This window comes from Nerophis lumbriciformis, linkage group LG01, assembly GCF_033978685.3.
Source record: "Nerophis lumbriciformis linkage group LG01, RoL_Nlum_v2.1, whole genome shotgun sequence".
NCBI lineage: Eukaryota > Metazoa > Chordata > Actinopteri > Syngnathiformes > Syngnathidae > Nerophis > Nerophis lumbriciformis.
Genome location: NC_084548.2, coordinates 41,413,410 through 41,430,587, shown reverse-complemented (window position 1 = coordinate 41,430,587; position 17,178 = coordinate 41,413,410). Strand labels below are relative to the sequence as shown.

The 17,178-nt window shown below is 40.0% G+C and overlaps 1 protein-coding gene across 18 annotated transcripts in view; it reads right to left on the bottom strand.

Moving 5' to 3' along the window:
- LOC133620249 (membrane-associated guanylate kinase, WW and PDZ domain-containing protein 1-like) overlaps positions 1-17,178 on the bottom strand; it is a 204,773-nt gene that overhangs the window by 31,960 nt on the left and 155,635 nt on the right. For all 18 annotated transcript variants that reach the window (XM_061981573.2, XM_061981588.2, XM_061981579.2 and 15 more), the window contains one exon: positions 1,183-1,217. In XM_061981573.2, the coding sequence (XP_061837557.1) occupies positions 1,183-1,217 (35 nt within the window). The remainder of the gene's footprint in view (positions 1-1,182; positions 1,218-17,178) is intronic.

Genomic DNA, 17,178 nt, shown 5'->3' with positions numbered 1-17,178 from the left:
TGTCCAATCCTATCACATCTCATCCTATTCTATCTGCTCAACTATTCCTTTATTGCTGCCAATGAAGACAAAACACATAATTGCCTTCTTGTTTAAAGCCTGACGACACCTTTTGATGGGTGAGACAGCAGAGCCTCTCTTGCAAATGGGAGTGTACCTGAAGCATCTGTTTGGATTCTATACTGCAGGCAAAATGGTTGTTGTGTGCCGACATAATGGCGCACGCAGCGTGACATTTTCCTGACATAACACGGAGGGGCGGAGAAGTGGGTTCGTAGCCTTTCCGGTTTGGAAAAATGAATCCAAAGTGACAGTCAGGCAAGGCTCGTGGCGTCCTCTCGTTATCCGGCCACTGTGTCACGTGACCGCAGTAGGTAACACTCAATGCAAACTAATCCTAATCCAAACCAGGGGGAGGGCCTTTAATTCTTAACAGAAGAAACAAGACAACTTTTTCTTCCATTAAACTGGTAGTACTTGAACCCACTGCTGACCTTGCGTGTCCAAAAGCAACTCCATCCCAATGGCTCTCCTAGGGTCAATTAACGTGGATCTAATTTAGCAAAACTGCAATGGCATCACTTCTGGGTCTGTATGGATTTTTTTATTTGATTTATTAGATTGAGATGAGCTTGGGATAAATGGGAAGCTGTCTGCTGATTAAAGAGGTGGTCTTTCTATTTCTCATGCACTTTATCCATCACCTCACTTCCTCTCAATTTATTAGCCTTGTGTGCTAATTTCAGTGCATCTTCTCCATACACTTCTTTAGGATTAAACACTTCCACTTTGGGTGTTCCCAGCAACCATTTTTCCCCATCTTTGCATCACCCCTCTCAGTCATGGCTGACAGCTGGTCAGCGCTGACCTATCCAAGCAATGCTTGGGAGTGGAGAGTTGATGGCGGAAAAGGGAGAAAATACAGCAGAAGAAGGGAATGAATACAATAAAGAAGCACAAGTGAAGAGGAGTGGTGCTGACAGGACAAAGAAGAAATGGGAAGCTGTTGATGCAGAGCAGCCGGGAAAGAGTTGCATGTCATACCATATCTTTGTATCTTTTGTTCTTTAAATAGAACACCTCATTCGTGTGCGTGCACACACACACACACACACACACACACACACACACACACACACACACACACACACACACAAAAGAGATGGAGATTGTTATACTCACCACCAGCTTCGGACTCCTCTTGGCTGGCACCACTCCTGCAAAGCATCGACAGAGAGATAGAGAAATCATCAATGAAAACTTGCCTTTGCTACTCTGATGAAAAAAACTCCAAAGGTCAAAGAGATGGACCCTAGTTCCTGCAGCCATGCAGAGCACAACCAGTTCTCTCACTCCTCTCCTGACGACTCTGCCCGAGCAACAGCGAGCGCCTCGGCTTCTCACAGATCTAAGCGATCTCCTCCCCCTGTGCTCATTCCCGCTTCACTTGGCGCTCTCACTCACACTATTAGCAGAGGAGCTTCCTGCATTTGACAGGCTGACTGATGGTAAAGTTCTGGATGGCCACGCTCAGCTACAGGTCCCCAAAAAAAGCACAGACTACTGTATACACCTTCAAGTTGCTCGCCTAATGATACAGTGAGTTGTCTTGGCTTAGCTTCCTCAGCGTCATATCAAAGTGAAGGCTGACTGAACACTGAACCACGTTGTTCTTCTTCATGCCTCTGCTTTGCGCATGACTTACACTGAGAAGCTCATGTTCTCTCCTTTTCTTCCCCCCTTCTCATCTCCAGTGCCCCCCCAATCCTCTCTCATACAACAGTTAACATAGAAGATCAGTCGCATTTGTGTTAATGAAATATTAATAGTTGGGGGCAGTTGTCAGGGGACAACATTCACTGCGTACTAGTGTTGGGAATAATCCACATTCCCACTTCATCATTCAAAACACCTCAGCAAACCAAGCATCGGGATTCATCTACGGGCAAAACACAGAATAATTAACACCAGCAAATGCACTCCCAATGCTTATTTATACTCCCCATACTAATATTCATATGTTTTTTTTCCAAAATCCCTTCCCTCTCCCTGCTGGTACTTGTACATATTACAGCAGCATGTGTGTGTGACAAAAATAGAAAGATGAATGCATGAACAACATCAGGCAGGAGTGGGACAAAGAGGAGCTGTTGCCAATGCAATACAAAAGCTCAGCACTTCTATAGTGGCAGGTTTTTTTTCTCATCCCAACACCATTACCGCATTCACTCACTCATCACTCTTCATTTCTTCTATTACTGTGACGATTTATGCAAATTTCCCTCCCCACTGTGCATAGAGCTAAATCTAACGGAAAGTTACAGCAACATTAGCACATGCATCAACATGCTTGCATCCATCTTCACGCTCTTTCTGCTGCACTGGCAAGAAAATCATTAAATGTTAAAACTCTCTGTTGCTGCAAAGCCCATCTCTCTACATGATTCATAATTCATCTTTGCTATTTCCCCTTTCTGGCTCTCCATGCTTCTCTTTTTTTTATCCCTCTCATCAGATTATGAGATGCCAGCTACAGGAGCATCTGGAAGCACATGGCTGCTGACAATTGTGCATCCTTGCATCTGTACACGTTTGTCTTTCCCTGGAGGGTTACATTTTAGAAGGTCAGGTGTCAATAATGAGCCATTCCTGATACAACAGCAGGTTAGGCGACCTACAGTAGGGACATTAAATTATACCGTGGGGAAGGTCAGTATACAACACACTTTGAAACAAGTTTTGGAAATTTCCAAACTACTGACAAGGTCAGGCATAATTAGCAACCATAACTTAAAGTACAGTAACAACAGCCATATGGTGTTTTTCAAGAAATTGAGATTTCAAGTGGGTTTCATACATGTTAGCCTTCGCTGGCAGCATCTCAATGCATGCTACTGATCCTTAAAATGGCGTCATCTACTCTGACGTACAAGTATAATTCATAAAATATATGCAACATTTATGAGCAAATGAAGCCGCATGAAGAAAGTATGAGAGTAACATGTTCATGCACACACGCAGGTCTGTAGAAGCATTCCTGCGTGCAACACATACTCCAAGGGCCTGATTTACGGAGATTCAAATAGCAGCGTGTGCAAAAAATTAAATAGTGTGATCTACTAACACTGCGTGTGCAATTAAAAAAGTGGTGCAGACCGCTTTATTTAAATTAGGTTTTTGTGGGTATTTACCACGGAGACGATAATTTCCTGCACATTCATGTTATCATGCTCCTACCTGTGTGCGATGTGTTGAACCAGCAGCACACGTCTACAATCCGTGACACCTTTTCTGAATCCCAATTCAAGCAACCGAAACATATGCACACTGACACTTCATTCTGTGCGCAGAGCTGTTGATCGCATCAAAAGTGCATTTGTGTGTCTGGAATGACTCAAATGCAAAAAAAAAAAAAAAAAATGCACAATGAAAGACTTCTTTTGATGTAGGAGATATATTATAATAATATATTTTCTAGAAAAACCAAACAATGAATGACAAAAAAAACCACCAACAGACACCAAAATGCATCAATACATTTTGTTTCAATCAGACCCTTAAGTCATCCAGCAGTAATAGCACTAAAAAAAGGAAATTGCTGAGTGGACAATATGACTCATAATTTTTATTTCTGAGCGTCCAAAATGTTGACACACGTAGGACGGCGGTTTTTCATCTATCCATAGTCTGTCTGTGCAGCACAGGCACTCATCCTGCAAGTCCTTCTGACACATGCCAAATAAAACGCTAAATAGTGATGAGTTTTGATAAATCACATTGCGCAGGCTAAAATAATAGATCTGCATTTCCGCCTCGCAGTATTGTGGAAGCTTTGCAGCATATATTTTGCACATTAATGAAGACAAAGACACAAAATGGATTACCCGCTTTATTCCGCTCACTTAACAGACGCAATCCACTTTGCCGACGTTTAAATACCGGAGTAGAGGCTGCTACTTTTTTCTACAATTTGAAGCCTGCGGCTTATAAAATGGCATGGCTAATTTATGGACTTTCTTCGCTGACGGCCATAATGACAAGTTTTCACAAAAAAAACCCCATGCAAATACAATGAGAAAATGTTTTATTGTTTGTGCTATGATCTCATTTTTTGGAGGAGTTCACTCACTGCAGGTTCTGCAGTGTCCTTCCGTTTACCGGTAGTGCTTTTTTTTTCTCAACCAAAGTGCCGTCCAGTCTTCTTGCCGTACATAGTGTTTCTACTTGTATGGCTTTTTCATTCATGACTCCAAGCAACGTTTGTAAGTTTTACAGTATAACTAACGGTTTATACGTACTAAACCGTCCCATGTGTGATGTCTATAGGAGTGTTTTCATGCATATTTGTACGTGTTATCATAATGTAATGACGCATTTATGAGTGTCTGTGTTAGCATTATCAACTTACAACTGCATTCTTTTTGTATTGTTTCAGTTTTATAAATTTTGCAGTAAATTTACAAAAACATCACCGTGGACCTTTGTGTCTGTTTAGCTGATTAGAGAGCTAGTTTCCACAGGTAGTGGGTCCATGACAATGACTTCTCTTTTGTTTGATCAGCCGTTTTACTGCCGTGTTACAGACACCATTTGGAAACAATTAAAGTATGTAAATAAACATTTACATAATCTTTCTGTGTAAATAACTTATTTTGTAACGTATACATCTGCGACTTATATTTAGATGAGGCTAATATATAGAAAAGTGATTTTTTCTCCCCAAAATGTATTGGGCACAGCTTTGCATGTGCCAACAGGTTTGCATGTGTTTTAGTACACCCAAATCTTCAGCAACATCAGCATGTAGGCAGGTTGAAAAGTTTGTTTTGGAGTGTTTTTTTCCAGTGCGGAATCAGTGACGTCACAGATTGACAGACGTACTTATGTGGATATTTTTGGACATATTGTGTCGAAAAGCTTCTTCAGCCTCTGCTGAGCCCACACAGCTGAGACTGTTTCCACTGGAACTTCTGTATATTCATTTTCGTTTCATGCCACATAGCCTGCTCAATATCTACAAAGTAAATACGTCCACGGCATTTGGGCCACTACAAAATTGGGTTAACCGCTGAACTCTGACTGAAAATGGAAACAACATTACGACTTGGTTTGAGGAAAGGAAGGATAAAGTATTATACACGTGCAACGTACAGTGACATACATGTTGCTAAAATCTGCTTTTTATGCAGCTCTGGAGTCTTTATCGATCGGAGAGTGGGCAGGTATATCTAATGTTGTTACCGGGTGAATACATATACTGTTGATGAAATTTATTTTCGACTGTGTCTGGATATAAAATAGCAGTGATGTTCATCTTCAAGATATATACAGGTGAAACTCAAACATGTGCAAAGATTGTATTTTTGTTTTTATCACGCTTTTGCAGATACAGTTTTAAAAAAATACATTTAAAGAACATATCACTGATGTACATCTACTCAGGTATATATGAACTATAGGTTTGATGATTAAAAGTCCTTGAGCTTTAGGGGATTACAGTCACAAACTGAGGAGCTGTTTGTTCAGCCTCTTTTTAAAGGCATGAATACAGCTTGATGTAATGTCTCCAACAACCACATGGGGAAGGTTGTTCCAGGTTGAGTAGAGAACGCTCCTGTCGAGGCATTTGGTGTTTGACTTTGGGATTTCCAGGGCATGGCTTGGTAGTACCCTGCGGACGATACAACCTGAGATGTGGGCTGGTGGTAGCAGCGCTTTAAGATCTGCAGGACAGCTGGAGGTGTGCATCTTATAAAAGGAAGTTGTTGCTGGAACTTGTTGATGACACAGCTTGCTGATAGCAAACTGCTTTAGGGCAAAGTCCTCATCCACGCCAATAATTTTTAGAGCCTTTTTTTGGATGATATTGAGCTGCCCGAGAGTGGTCTGAGTGGCATTCATCCAGGCTAGGCAGGAGTGCTCTATAATGCTCCTGACCTTGGTCTTGTAGATATCGGCTCTGCCTTTAGCGTTAAGCTTGTTGGCCAGCTTACGTAGCGCTCTGAAACGTTAACCAGTATGTTTGCATATGTTGGACAGGTGGCTGGTCCACGTTAGTCTGGAGTCATACAATACATTTTAGTGACCCTGAAGAAGAGATCTGGGCGGGATGGATTCCTCTTCCTGGACAGGATTATAGCCTTGCACTTGTTGGGCTCGAAAGTGACCTTCCAGGTGTCAGTCCACTTTTGGATGTTCTCCAGGGGCCGTATTTATCAAGCGTCTTAGAGTGCCATTTTACACTTAAGTCCTAAGAATTTGCGAAATTTAGTCCTACTCTCAAACTTAAGAATAAAAGCTATTTATCAACTTTCTTAAGTCTAAGAATCACTCCTACTCTCCACGATATTTAAGAGACCTTCAGAGGTGTCCTAAGTGGTTAGGAGTTGCCAGCGGGGGATGGCACTGAGGCGAGAGAGACTTTCGCGAACGTTCAGGGAGCGGAAGGTTGTCCTGGCTTTGTTTGATGACGAGCAGCTGATCAAACGGTATCGTTTAGACAGAGCGGGTATTGTTTTTTTCACAGATTTATAATAAGGGGCGTCATCTCATCACACAGCAGAACTAAAGGTCATCACAATGCTTCGATATCTCGCCACTGGGAAAATGAAATGGAAAGAAAAGGAAACATTTATTTTTGATTCATTGCCAATAATGTTTGTTTGTTTTATATTATTTTGTAGTTTATTGTCAAAATATACACTCCCATTGTCCACTTAAATATTTCTAAGATATTTCTTTATTCTTAGACAAGGGATTCCCTTCCGTGATTGGTCATTTCTATGGACACAGAAATGACGTCACCTAAAATTCCGTTTACGGCACATAGTAATGTCGTGATTCAGCTCTGAGTGTGACACTTAAGATTCCGTCCTACACTTCGCTGAAAGTGTGAGTAAGACGCTTGATAACTAACTTTTAAGTGCAGCTTTCAGCGAAGAATTTCTTTACTCATAAGTCAACTCTTAGCAGACTTCTTAGGAGTAATTCTAAGACGCTTGATAAATACGGCCCCAGGTCTTTGTTTAACGATGCAGGTACCTCCAGTCCATTTGAGGTTGTTGTAAGTGCGAAGATGGTGAAGTCGTTCGCATACAGAAATATGGTGTTCTCACACTTTTTCACAACATCATCCAAGAAGATAGAGAATAGTAATGGGCTGAGAATTGATCCCTGGGCTACAGATGCGCTGATGGGAAGTGGAAATGAAGATTGACCAGAGAACACAACCTTGATGGTTCTTCCTTGAAAGCAGTCTTCCAGTTACGTCCTTTGAGGTGTGCTTAGCACAAAGGCTATTGTGCCAAACCTGGTCGAATGCACCCTTGCCCACTGCTCCCCTCACCTCCCAGGGGGTGATCAAGGGTGATGGGTAAAATGCAGAGAATAATTTCGACACATCTAGTGTGTGTGTGACAATCATTGGTACTTTAACTTTTAACTTTAATGTCCAATGCAACAGTGTACACTTCGCCACCTTTGTCAAGGATGTTGTTCCATGTCTATGACAAAACTGTAAGGAGGTCTGCTGTGCTGTGGTTTAGTCTGAAACCATATTGTTTATTGGAGATAAACTCATGACAGAGGAGATATCTTTGTAGCTGTTTGTGGACAGAGGATTCCATCACTTTACTGATGACACAGAGCAGGGATATGGGACGGTACTTGGATGTATCTGCTTTAGAGTCCTTTTTGTGAATTGGGATCACTCTTGCAGTTTTCCATTGGCCAGGAAACAAGCCATGAGAGAAGAGGAGTTGAAAGAGACGGCTGAGGGGACTGGTTCATTCCAGCAATTAGATTTACTAGGTGAAATTAAGATATGACAGGCTCATAACATGCTGCAACTCAATATATTTCAAGCTTTCTTTTGCTATAATTTTGATGATTATGGCTTATAGTTTCTGAAAACCTCAAATAAAACATCTAAAAAATGTGGGATTTTCAAAAACTGTAGGCCATGATCATCAAAATTATAACAAATAAAGGCTTGACATATCTCACTTTTTGTGTAATGAGTTTATATCACATATGCCTTTCACATTGGAAGTTGAATTGCTGAAGCTAATAAACTTTGCGCAGTATAATTTGTTTTAGTTGCACTTGTATTTAAACAGTGTACATTGTCAAAAAATAAATTATTATACTTTTAGAGAGGGTGGGGCCCTGGTTTCATTCGCATTCTGGGAACACCTCCACAAACCACCATCTTGAAGACTGACTAAAAAAAATGGGTTATAAATATGACTGTGAAGCAAAACTTGTGCAAAACTTAAACCCAATCATATCCAACAAATATATTTAGACCACAGGAAAATGTTTTAAACGTTAATTACATTGATCATAGGTCTCCTTTAAATGTTCTAACAACATTAGGAATGCACACATAGACACCCCGAGTATTGTCCTTATGCGCTATTTTGTATTTCTTATTTCAGAATCAAACCATGCACCAGAAAAGTCACATGTGTGTCTATTATAATTCAAATGAGAGGGTAGGTACAGAAAATAAACTGAATGTGAGAACTAGTAGCGTCAGGCTGAGGCTATGTAGGAGGTTAGCTGCTTTGCTTCAGCAGTAACTTTTGAAGAAGCTCATTTAAAAATGATTATGAGGGAAGACACCAGGAACTTTTATACTCTATATTAGGGTTGTACGGTATACCTGTATTAGTATGGTACCCCCCCGCCCCCCGCACCCGCGTCGTCCTCACGTCATGACATTGCTGGTTTTACGAGCAGAGGAGCATGTTAGGCGGCACACAATCGCGGAGTACTTACAAGCAGACAATGTGTGTAGACAGAAAAGGGAGAACTTACGCATTTTGGCTTAAAAACTAACGATAAAGTTATAACACCGAAACGCCCTCAAGAAGAGGTGCTTTAAGACATGGCTAGCTACCTAGTCGTCTGCAGTGTTTTAGCAACTTCTAAATCACTAATCCTCGCCTCCATGGCGACAAATAAAGTATGTTTCTTACAAGTATCATCCCTGCAGGACGAGGAATAGCTAAACATGTTTCACTACACACCGTAGCTCACCGGCATCAAAATGTAAACAAACGCCATGGGTGGATCTACACCTAACATCCACTGTAATGATATCAAGTACAGGCACATATCTAGTCAATACTAATATGATTACGCCAATATTTTTTGGCATCACAACATCTTCTTTCGTTTTTTAAACATTTATATTATGTTTATAAACTCAAGAAATATGTCCCTGGACACATAAGGACTTTGAATATGATCAATGTATGATCCTATAACTACTTGGTATCGGATTGATACCCAAAACTAATGTAAAATATCAAACAACAGAAGAATAAGTGATTATTACATTTTAACAGAAGTGTAGACAGAACATGTTTAAAGAGAAAGTAAGTAGATATTAACAGTAAATGAACAAGTAGATTAATAATTAATTTTCTACCACTTGTCCTTAATAATGTTGACAAAATAATAGAATGATAAATGACACAACATGTTACTGCATATGTCAGCAGACTAATTAGGAGCCTTTGTTTGTTTACTTACTACTATAAGACAAGTTGTCTAGTATGTTCACTATTTTATTTAAGGACTTAACTGCAATAAGAAACATATGTTTAATGTACCCAAAGATTTTTTGTTAAAATAAAGCCAATAATGCAATTTTTTTGTGGTCCCCTTTATTTAGAAAAGTACCAAAAAGTATTGAAATAATTTTAGTACCGGTACCAAAATATTGGTATCGTTACAACACTACTCTATATAATCCTCCTAAAACCTTCTGCAGTGAACAGTTATTTCGAATTATTATTTCAGATTGTCCTGTTATGCAAAACATTAATGACCATTGCAACGGACGCTGGTTTTTCGGAGGTTATGTACTGTGTGTCTGCATCTGCATTGCAATGCATTGTCATTAAATGTAGTGTTTCATCTAAATGTATAGGGTGTTGAAAAAGAAATGGCTGCATATGTTGAGCACTGTAAAAATAATGCATGAGCTAAAAACAATCTAAAAAGTGCTATTTGTGTTTTTGAGTCTTGTGTTAATGCTTTACTCTGGAGCAAAGGCACTCAAAAAACTCAGTCCTTTCAAATTGAGGCTGGAAAGAGGCGCCAAAGTGGATGCCTTGATGGGTGCACGCTAAACTCACATGCTGCCTCCAACTTTACTCCATACATTTATTATGAGTCATGTTCTATTTCACTGAGCCAGACCTGCAAACCTTGCCATAATGTCTACTCTACATATAAAGGCATTGCTCCTCTTTGCATGCTTTTTCACTCTCTGTCATTCTTTTCCTTTTCCCTGACTTCTAATTTTCTCTCGTCTCTGGGCTTCTCAGGGGACAGGTGCACCATTGTCATGGCAACTGCGGCGGGAAGACAAGATGGAAGACTCATTGCTTGGCCTGGCCTCTTTTTAAGGGGAATATCTAGTATCTGAAAACACCAGATGTTGGTCAAATTAATATGGGTTCGACTTCAAAGTATATAGCTTAGATTTTAAGCTTTGTACGATATTATTGGAAAACGTCATTACTCATGTTATCAAAACTTGATTGATGTAGTCTTTTTGTATTTGGTATTGTACTTATTAACCATGTATTTTACTGTAGATTGAAACAAAAAATAAAGTGTTGTTTTAAAAAATTCCAGGTTCCACTACATTGAACAATAATATCAATATTAAAAACATTGTAGTTAGGTTGATAGAGTTGTCAGGTGAAACATACAACTTCTTTAGTTGAAGTCCACTTTGTTCCTCCTCCCCTCCTCTAGTAATTTGCTCAAGCATCATCGGCTCTTGCTAAACTTTCAGAGCCAATCTCACACTCTCTTCACTGGCTCTAATCCCATACTTCCACTTGCACTGTGGAAACATGATCCCCAACCTTCTTATTTCTCTCCCTATCGGCCTAACCTAAACACTCTTAGCTCCTTTAATTGTTCTTCAGGAATGATTATGCGCTACCTTGTCATCACATTTCTCTGAAGGAAGATTCGAGAATGGCAACTATTTCTGTTTTGTTTCTAGAACGTCAAGGCAAAAACGAGCCTATTATGATTCAAAACTTAAAAAGCTTATCAAGTCTGCGCTTCATTTTCTTTGATAAGAAAAATAAACTTCTACATATAGTTTTTCTTATCTCGTGTCGGAGTGCTTGCTATCAGAAAACAAATGGACACATAGAGTCTGATCTACTAACATCCAAATGGCGCGCTAAACAGCGTGTGCAAACTATAACATTGCAGGTACTAGTGGACGTGTTGCATGTGATCTACTAATACTGTGTGTACAATTGAAAAGTGGTGCAGACCGCCTTATTTAAAAATGGTTTTTCGGTACTACTGGTATTATGTGCCCTCCACATTCATTTTATTGTGCTCTCTAACCTGTGTGCGATGATGTTAATCTAGCAGCACACATCTATAATACATAACACCTTTTCTGGAATATAGAATCTCAGAAACTATTTTTAGCACGTTAACGGTGCATGCTGCAGGCAGGCTATGGACTATCACAAAAGCAGCGCCATCTGGAATGATCCAAATGCAAGAAAAATCATATGGAAAAATACATTTTTTTATACAGGAGATATATTATAATGATATATCTTTTACAGTAGATTAAAAAAAAAAACGGCATTCAAAAACGCATCAATTTAATTAATTTTAATCAGCCTTTTAAGTAATCCAGCAGCTATAAAATTATAAAATTATATTTCTGTCAGATACATTTTATGTCTGACAGTCCATATATGTTGACAAGCATACGTAGGACAGAGGATTATCTGTCCATCGTCTGTCTTTGTAGTAGTGATGTGCGGATAGATACTGAAGAATGGATACCACCAATACCAGAACTTTATGCTCTAATATCGATTCTTAATCAAAATATCAATGTTTTTGATACTTTAGTTCAGAGATGTCCAAACATGTTTCACCAAGGGCCGCATACTGAAAAGTCAAAGTATGTGGGGACCATATTGATATATATTTTTAAAATATTATGCTTGAAGCACATATTGTGTCAGCTTTGTTGTATTGATGACTAAGTATATTATTATTACTTATTAGAACATTTCAGCTTTTTCTCATTACTTACCGATTGTTTGGCTCTTTATTCTTAAATTTTTACTGTTGGTTTTTTTCCACTGTAAAAATAGAATGAAAATATTAATAAAACGATTGTGTAACTGCAAACTGTGTCAAAAATTTGGCCTGTGCGAAAAATATTAATGTTCAGGTACACATTTAGCATTGTTTTGTTATGGTTGTTGTCATTTATCAAATTCATTCATAAATATGCATTATTTTTTAATTCACTAACTAACTAAACTTTTGTAAGTATTTTAAGTATATTTTATTTTTATTTTGAGAGCTTCTAATATTTTGGATCAGCGGTGTCTAAACTTTTTTCACCAAGGGCCACTCACTGAATAGTCAAGTATGGGAAGGGCCATATTGATATATTTTGTTTTTATAATTTTTTTTTTAAAACTGATATATATATAGCTAAAGACAAAACATTGTGCTATAGGTGACTAAGCATATTATTATTATCAGTTTAAACAAGTCGGATTTTTCTCATTATATTCAATTTTTTTTCTATTTTATCCTACATTGTCACTGTTGTTTAATACACAACTTTTTACATTTTAACAGACACTTTAGTTATATTTGCACAACATATCTGTATCTGGTCGGTATCGCAGATACCAGCCTGAATTTTGACTAATATCGGATCGGAAAGAAAATCAGTGGTATTGCACATCACTACTTTGTAGCGCAATCATCTCTTTTTCTCACAGTGTGCGCAACTGCCAGTTTGCACATACTTTTCAGGCGTACTAAATAAAGATGGAAAATAGCAACTGCGGAACAGTGACCAACCTTGATCGATTACACTGCGTGTGCTAAATGATTACATTTGCATCCTCCCAACATTGTGGGCGTTCTGATGATCAGCATATTTCTGCATATTCATGAAGGCAGACACGTTAAATGGATTGTGCTCCTTATTTTGCTCACCGAAGAGACAACCTTCAACGCTAAAGTTTCGTTGATCAGTTTTGCGTGTGCTATCAAGTTTGAACGTGTTTTGGTACATGCAAATCTTCAGTAGATCATATCCATAGAGTAAGAGATGTTCCTAACCTTCAAATTAATGTAATGAGTACATATAATTAGGATACATTGAACTGGCCACTCAGTTGGAAATTCAGAAATGCCAGTGTGGTGTCCATCCATCCATCCATTTTCTACTGCTTGTTCTTTTTGGGGTCGCGGAGGGTGCTGGAGCCTATCTCAGCTGCATTCGGGCGGAAGGCGGTGTACACCCTGGACAAGTCGCCACCTCATCGCAGGGCCAACACAGATAGACAGACAACATTCACACTCACATTTACACACTAGGGCCAATTTAGTGTTGCCAATCAACCTACCCCTAGGAAGCCGGAGTACCCGGAGGGAACCCACGCAGTCACAGGGAGAACATGCAAACTCCACACAGAAATATCCCGAGCCCGGGATTGAACTCAGGACTACTCAGGACCTTCATATTTTGAGGCACATGCACTAACCCCTGTATCACCGTGCTGCCCCAGTGTGGTGTATAGCTGTAGAAAGATTAATCCATGCAGGCTGGCCCACTGACAGACTAAGCCTCCTCCACACTTGGGAGTTAGAAGTAGCCCTATGTTTTCTTACTATGTACCTCCATTGGTGTGTTGGTGAGAACAACACGGAGCATCATGTCTTACGTACAGTGCACACACAGGCCTATAATGATGCTGACATTTAACGCAATACAGCTCTGTTATTCCAGCAGCAGCACACAGGGTCAAGTCATTAGAAGGTATAATTAATGTGGGGTGCTTATACCAATCCTGACAGTAATTGAGATCCGGGGTCAGGTCATTAAATGACAAGGATTCTACACAAAAGAGGGACAAATGTCACTCGGTGAACTAGTGGCTACTTTACGCAAGGGGATAACTGTTTCTGATTAGACATTTATATGATAAGAAAAACACGTGGGTATACCTGGGCAGATAACATTGAGCTGGACGATATATTCTCCCAAACAATATTGCTTATGACAATATTACTGTCAGCATTATTTTGAGACCAAATTAAGCACTAATGTAATCATAATACTGTATATGATAATAATATTAATCAAGCAAATTGCCCTTTCAAACGTAATAAACTTTGATTTCTCATTAGTATTTTTCAATATTATAATTGGAAGGTCAACAACTTTTAACTATCCTAAATAAGTAAACAATAACAATACATGTAATATTTGTTGGCAAAAATTGCACTTCAATAAATATTGAACATTGTAAAGTGCAGTTTTTCTCCAGTTGGAAAAACTGGGTTGGGTTTTTTTTTTGTTGTTGCCATTAATTTAGAGCAAATTTGGCTCATCGTTTGTGTTGATGGGCTTATCTTACTGACTTGTTAGAAGCCAGAATTGTCATGATCCGGCAGCTCTGCTGCCGCCTGTCTGCTTTTTGTTGCAGTGCCTGGTTTTTGGGCTACAGGGCAGAGCCACTTTCACGCACACCTGATACCCATTTCCTCCTAAGTACGTAAGCTTCCAAGTACATTCACTCAGTGCCAGTTGATTCCTGATGCTTCACCCTTCCAGACGTGTTTATCTTCTCTGCTCTGGCTCCACTCACACTCCTTGTTCCTGTGGCTCTGACCCGGGCTGTCGTGTAGTTTTTACTTGTTCCTCTCCAAACCGCGGAGAAGGGCCATCTCAAACCTGATCCTGTCAAAATCTAGGCAGTGGTTGAGTGGCCATCTCCTACATCAAGGAAGCACTTGCAAAGGTTTTGCTAACTTCTATAGGAAAATATGTCAAGGACTTTGAGTACGCCTGCTCCGTCTGTGCCAGAGGCAAAACCTCTCATCGACCTTCAGCCAGTCTTCACCATCCACTACCCATTCCCTCACAACCATGGTTCTACATTGCATTGGACTTTATTACAGGCCTTCCCGTTTCCTGGGGTAACTCTGCCATTCTCAATGTGGTCGACCGATTTTTAAAGATGGCACACTTCATTCAGGTTTGGCTGTCGTCTCGAGACTTAACCACATCAGCCCTGCGGCGGTCATACTACAGATGCCTCCATCCATCAAGCGACATCCGGTGGTTCACATCTCCTAACTCAAGCGGGTGACCACTAGTCCGCTGTGCCCTTCTTTGACGCATCCTCCTCCTCCTCTGCGCATGATTGATGGAGTTGGATGGAGACGGAGGAGAGTATCTGGTCGACGAGGAAGGGTACGGTCCTGATGATACAGCAGCTACTACTAACCCAGCTCATGGTGACTTCCACTCCCTCCATCCTGACGAAACGAGGTAGGCCACCAGGGGTTGCCTTATAAAGGGGGGCACTGTCATGATCTGGCAGCTTTGCTGCAGCCTGTCCGCTTTTTGTTGCAGTGCCTGGTGTTCGGGCTACGGAGTGGAGCCACCTTCGCGCACACCTGATACCCATTTTCTTCTGACTACATAAGCTCTCCAGTCTGTTCACTCGGCGGCAGAGGATTCTTGATTCAGTAGTGTTCATCTCCTCTGCTCTGGCTTCAGTCACGCTCCTTGTTTCTGTGACCCTGTCCGTGCACTACTGTGTAGTGTTTACTTGATCGTCTCCACACCGTTTGAGTGCGATTTCCGTTTTGTCACACCTTTTGTGTATCCATGAGTTGTATTTTTCACTGCTTTTTGTTATTACTTGTCATTCTTTCTTCTCCGCGGTGGGTTCCTACTCTGGCGAAGACCGATCGTGACAGAAATATTTCCACTCTGGACACTTGGCTTTGTAATCATCTTTTTCATCCTCAATTTTGTTACCTGGCAGTGCTTTTCACTCGCGAGGCGCTCTTTCCGTGCATCCTGTGTGAGTAAGCTAACTGTCCCAACTCCACTCACAGAGACAAAGATTGTGGTTGACTGTGTGAAAGAGTGAGTTGAAATCAAGAGACAAAGAAAACAGGCCTACACGTAGGTGACTTTGGGAGCTTGTTCTCCTATTTCCATGTAAAAGGTTATGTAGTGTAATTAGATACTCGGGTAAGTTGAAATATTTGTATTTATAATTCTCAGGTGAGCCAAAAAAAGCAAGTTATGTTTTGAATGTTTTGGTTGGTTTGGTTAGTAGTTAGTGTGTGACTGTCTCATCTGCTCTCCTCTATATGGAAACAACTAGCAGCATCCTCTGGCCATCTAGGTCCGCTAAACAAAAATACTGGGAAGTGCATTCTACAGTCAAGGAACAACTCACACTCACAATAGTCCAGTTTACTTTCCCACGACAGCAAAGTTACTAATGATCTCCTGATAGTCCCGGACTTCACTGCAACTTTTGATACCATCAATCAATACATCCTTTGGTCCCACCTGGGAATCTCTCTCAAGATCACCGGAACTACTGTTTGCTGGATCAAATCATACCTCAACCACAGACAACAATTAATGTGTTAATAAATGAACCACCTCAATTGCCCTTTGGCAAAAAGTCTCCGCCGAGGTTCATTATTTGCCCCCTTAACTTTACCGTGTACATGAGGGCTATTCAACTTAATTGTTCTGGGGGGCACATTTCCAGAAAGCTAAAGACTCGGGGGCCAGACTTCTCCCTTCAATATTTTCCGTCATGACATTTACTTTTGGTTTATTTTTTTTTGGTCAGAGTTACGTACTTTGAAAAAAATTGCCTTGTTTTGAAAAACATGTGTCTACTGCAGAAGATGCAGGATTTGCCATACCCTAAAACACAGGTGTCCAACTTGGGACCAGATCTGGCCCGCCACATCATTTTACGTGGCCCGCAAACACCTAGAAATAATATGCGTCAATGAAGTACTACATCTTTTCTTACTAATGGTTTTTGTACTTTCCATTTTGACAGAAAAAAAAATATTTACTGCATATAACTACATACATTTTAAACTTCAACATTATCCAATATTGCAACAAATACATTGTCATAGTGCCCAAACCATTTTTTGTTAAATACTTAAATATCTCCTTGACATAAAATTTGAAAGCAAGTTATGTATGAAACTGTAGAAATAACAATTGATATACCGGTAAAATTTACTGGGGTTTTTTTGTTTGTTTTTTACATATTACTGTAAATTGAAAAAAAATCTGCCACGATA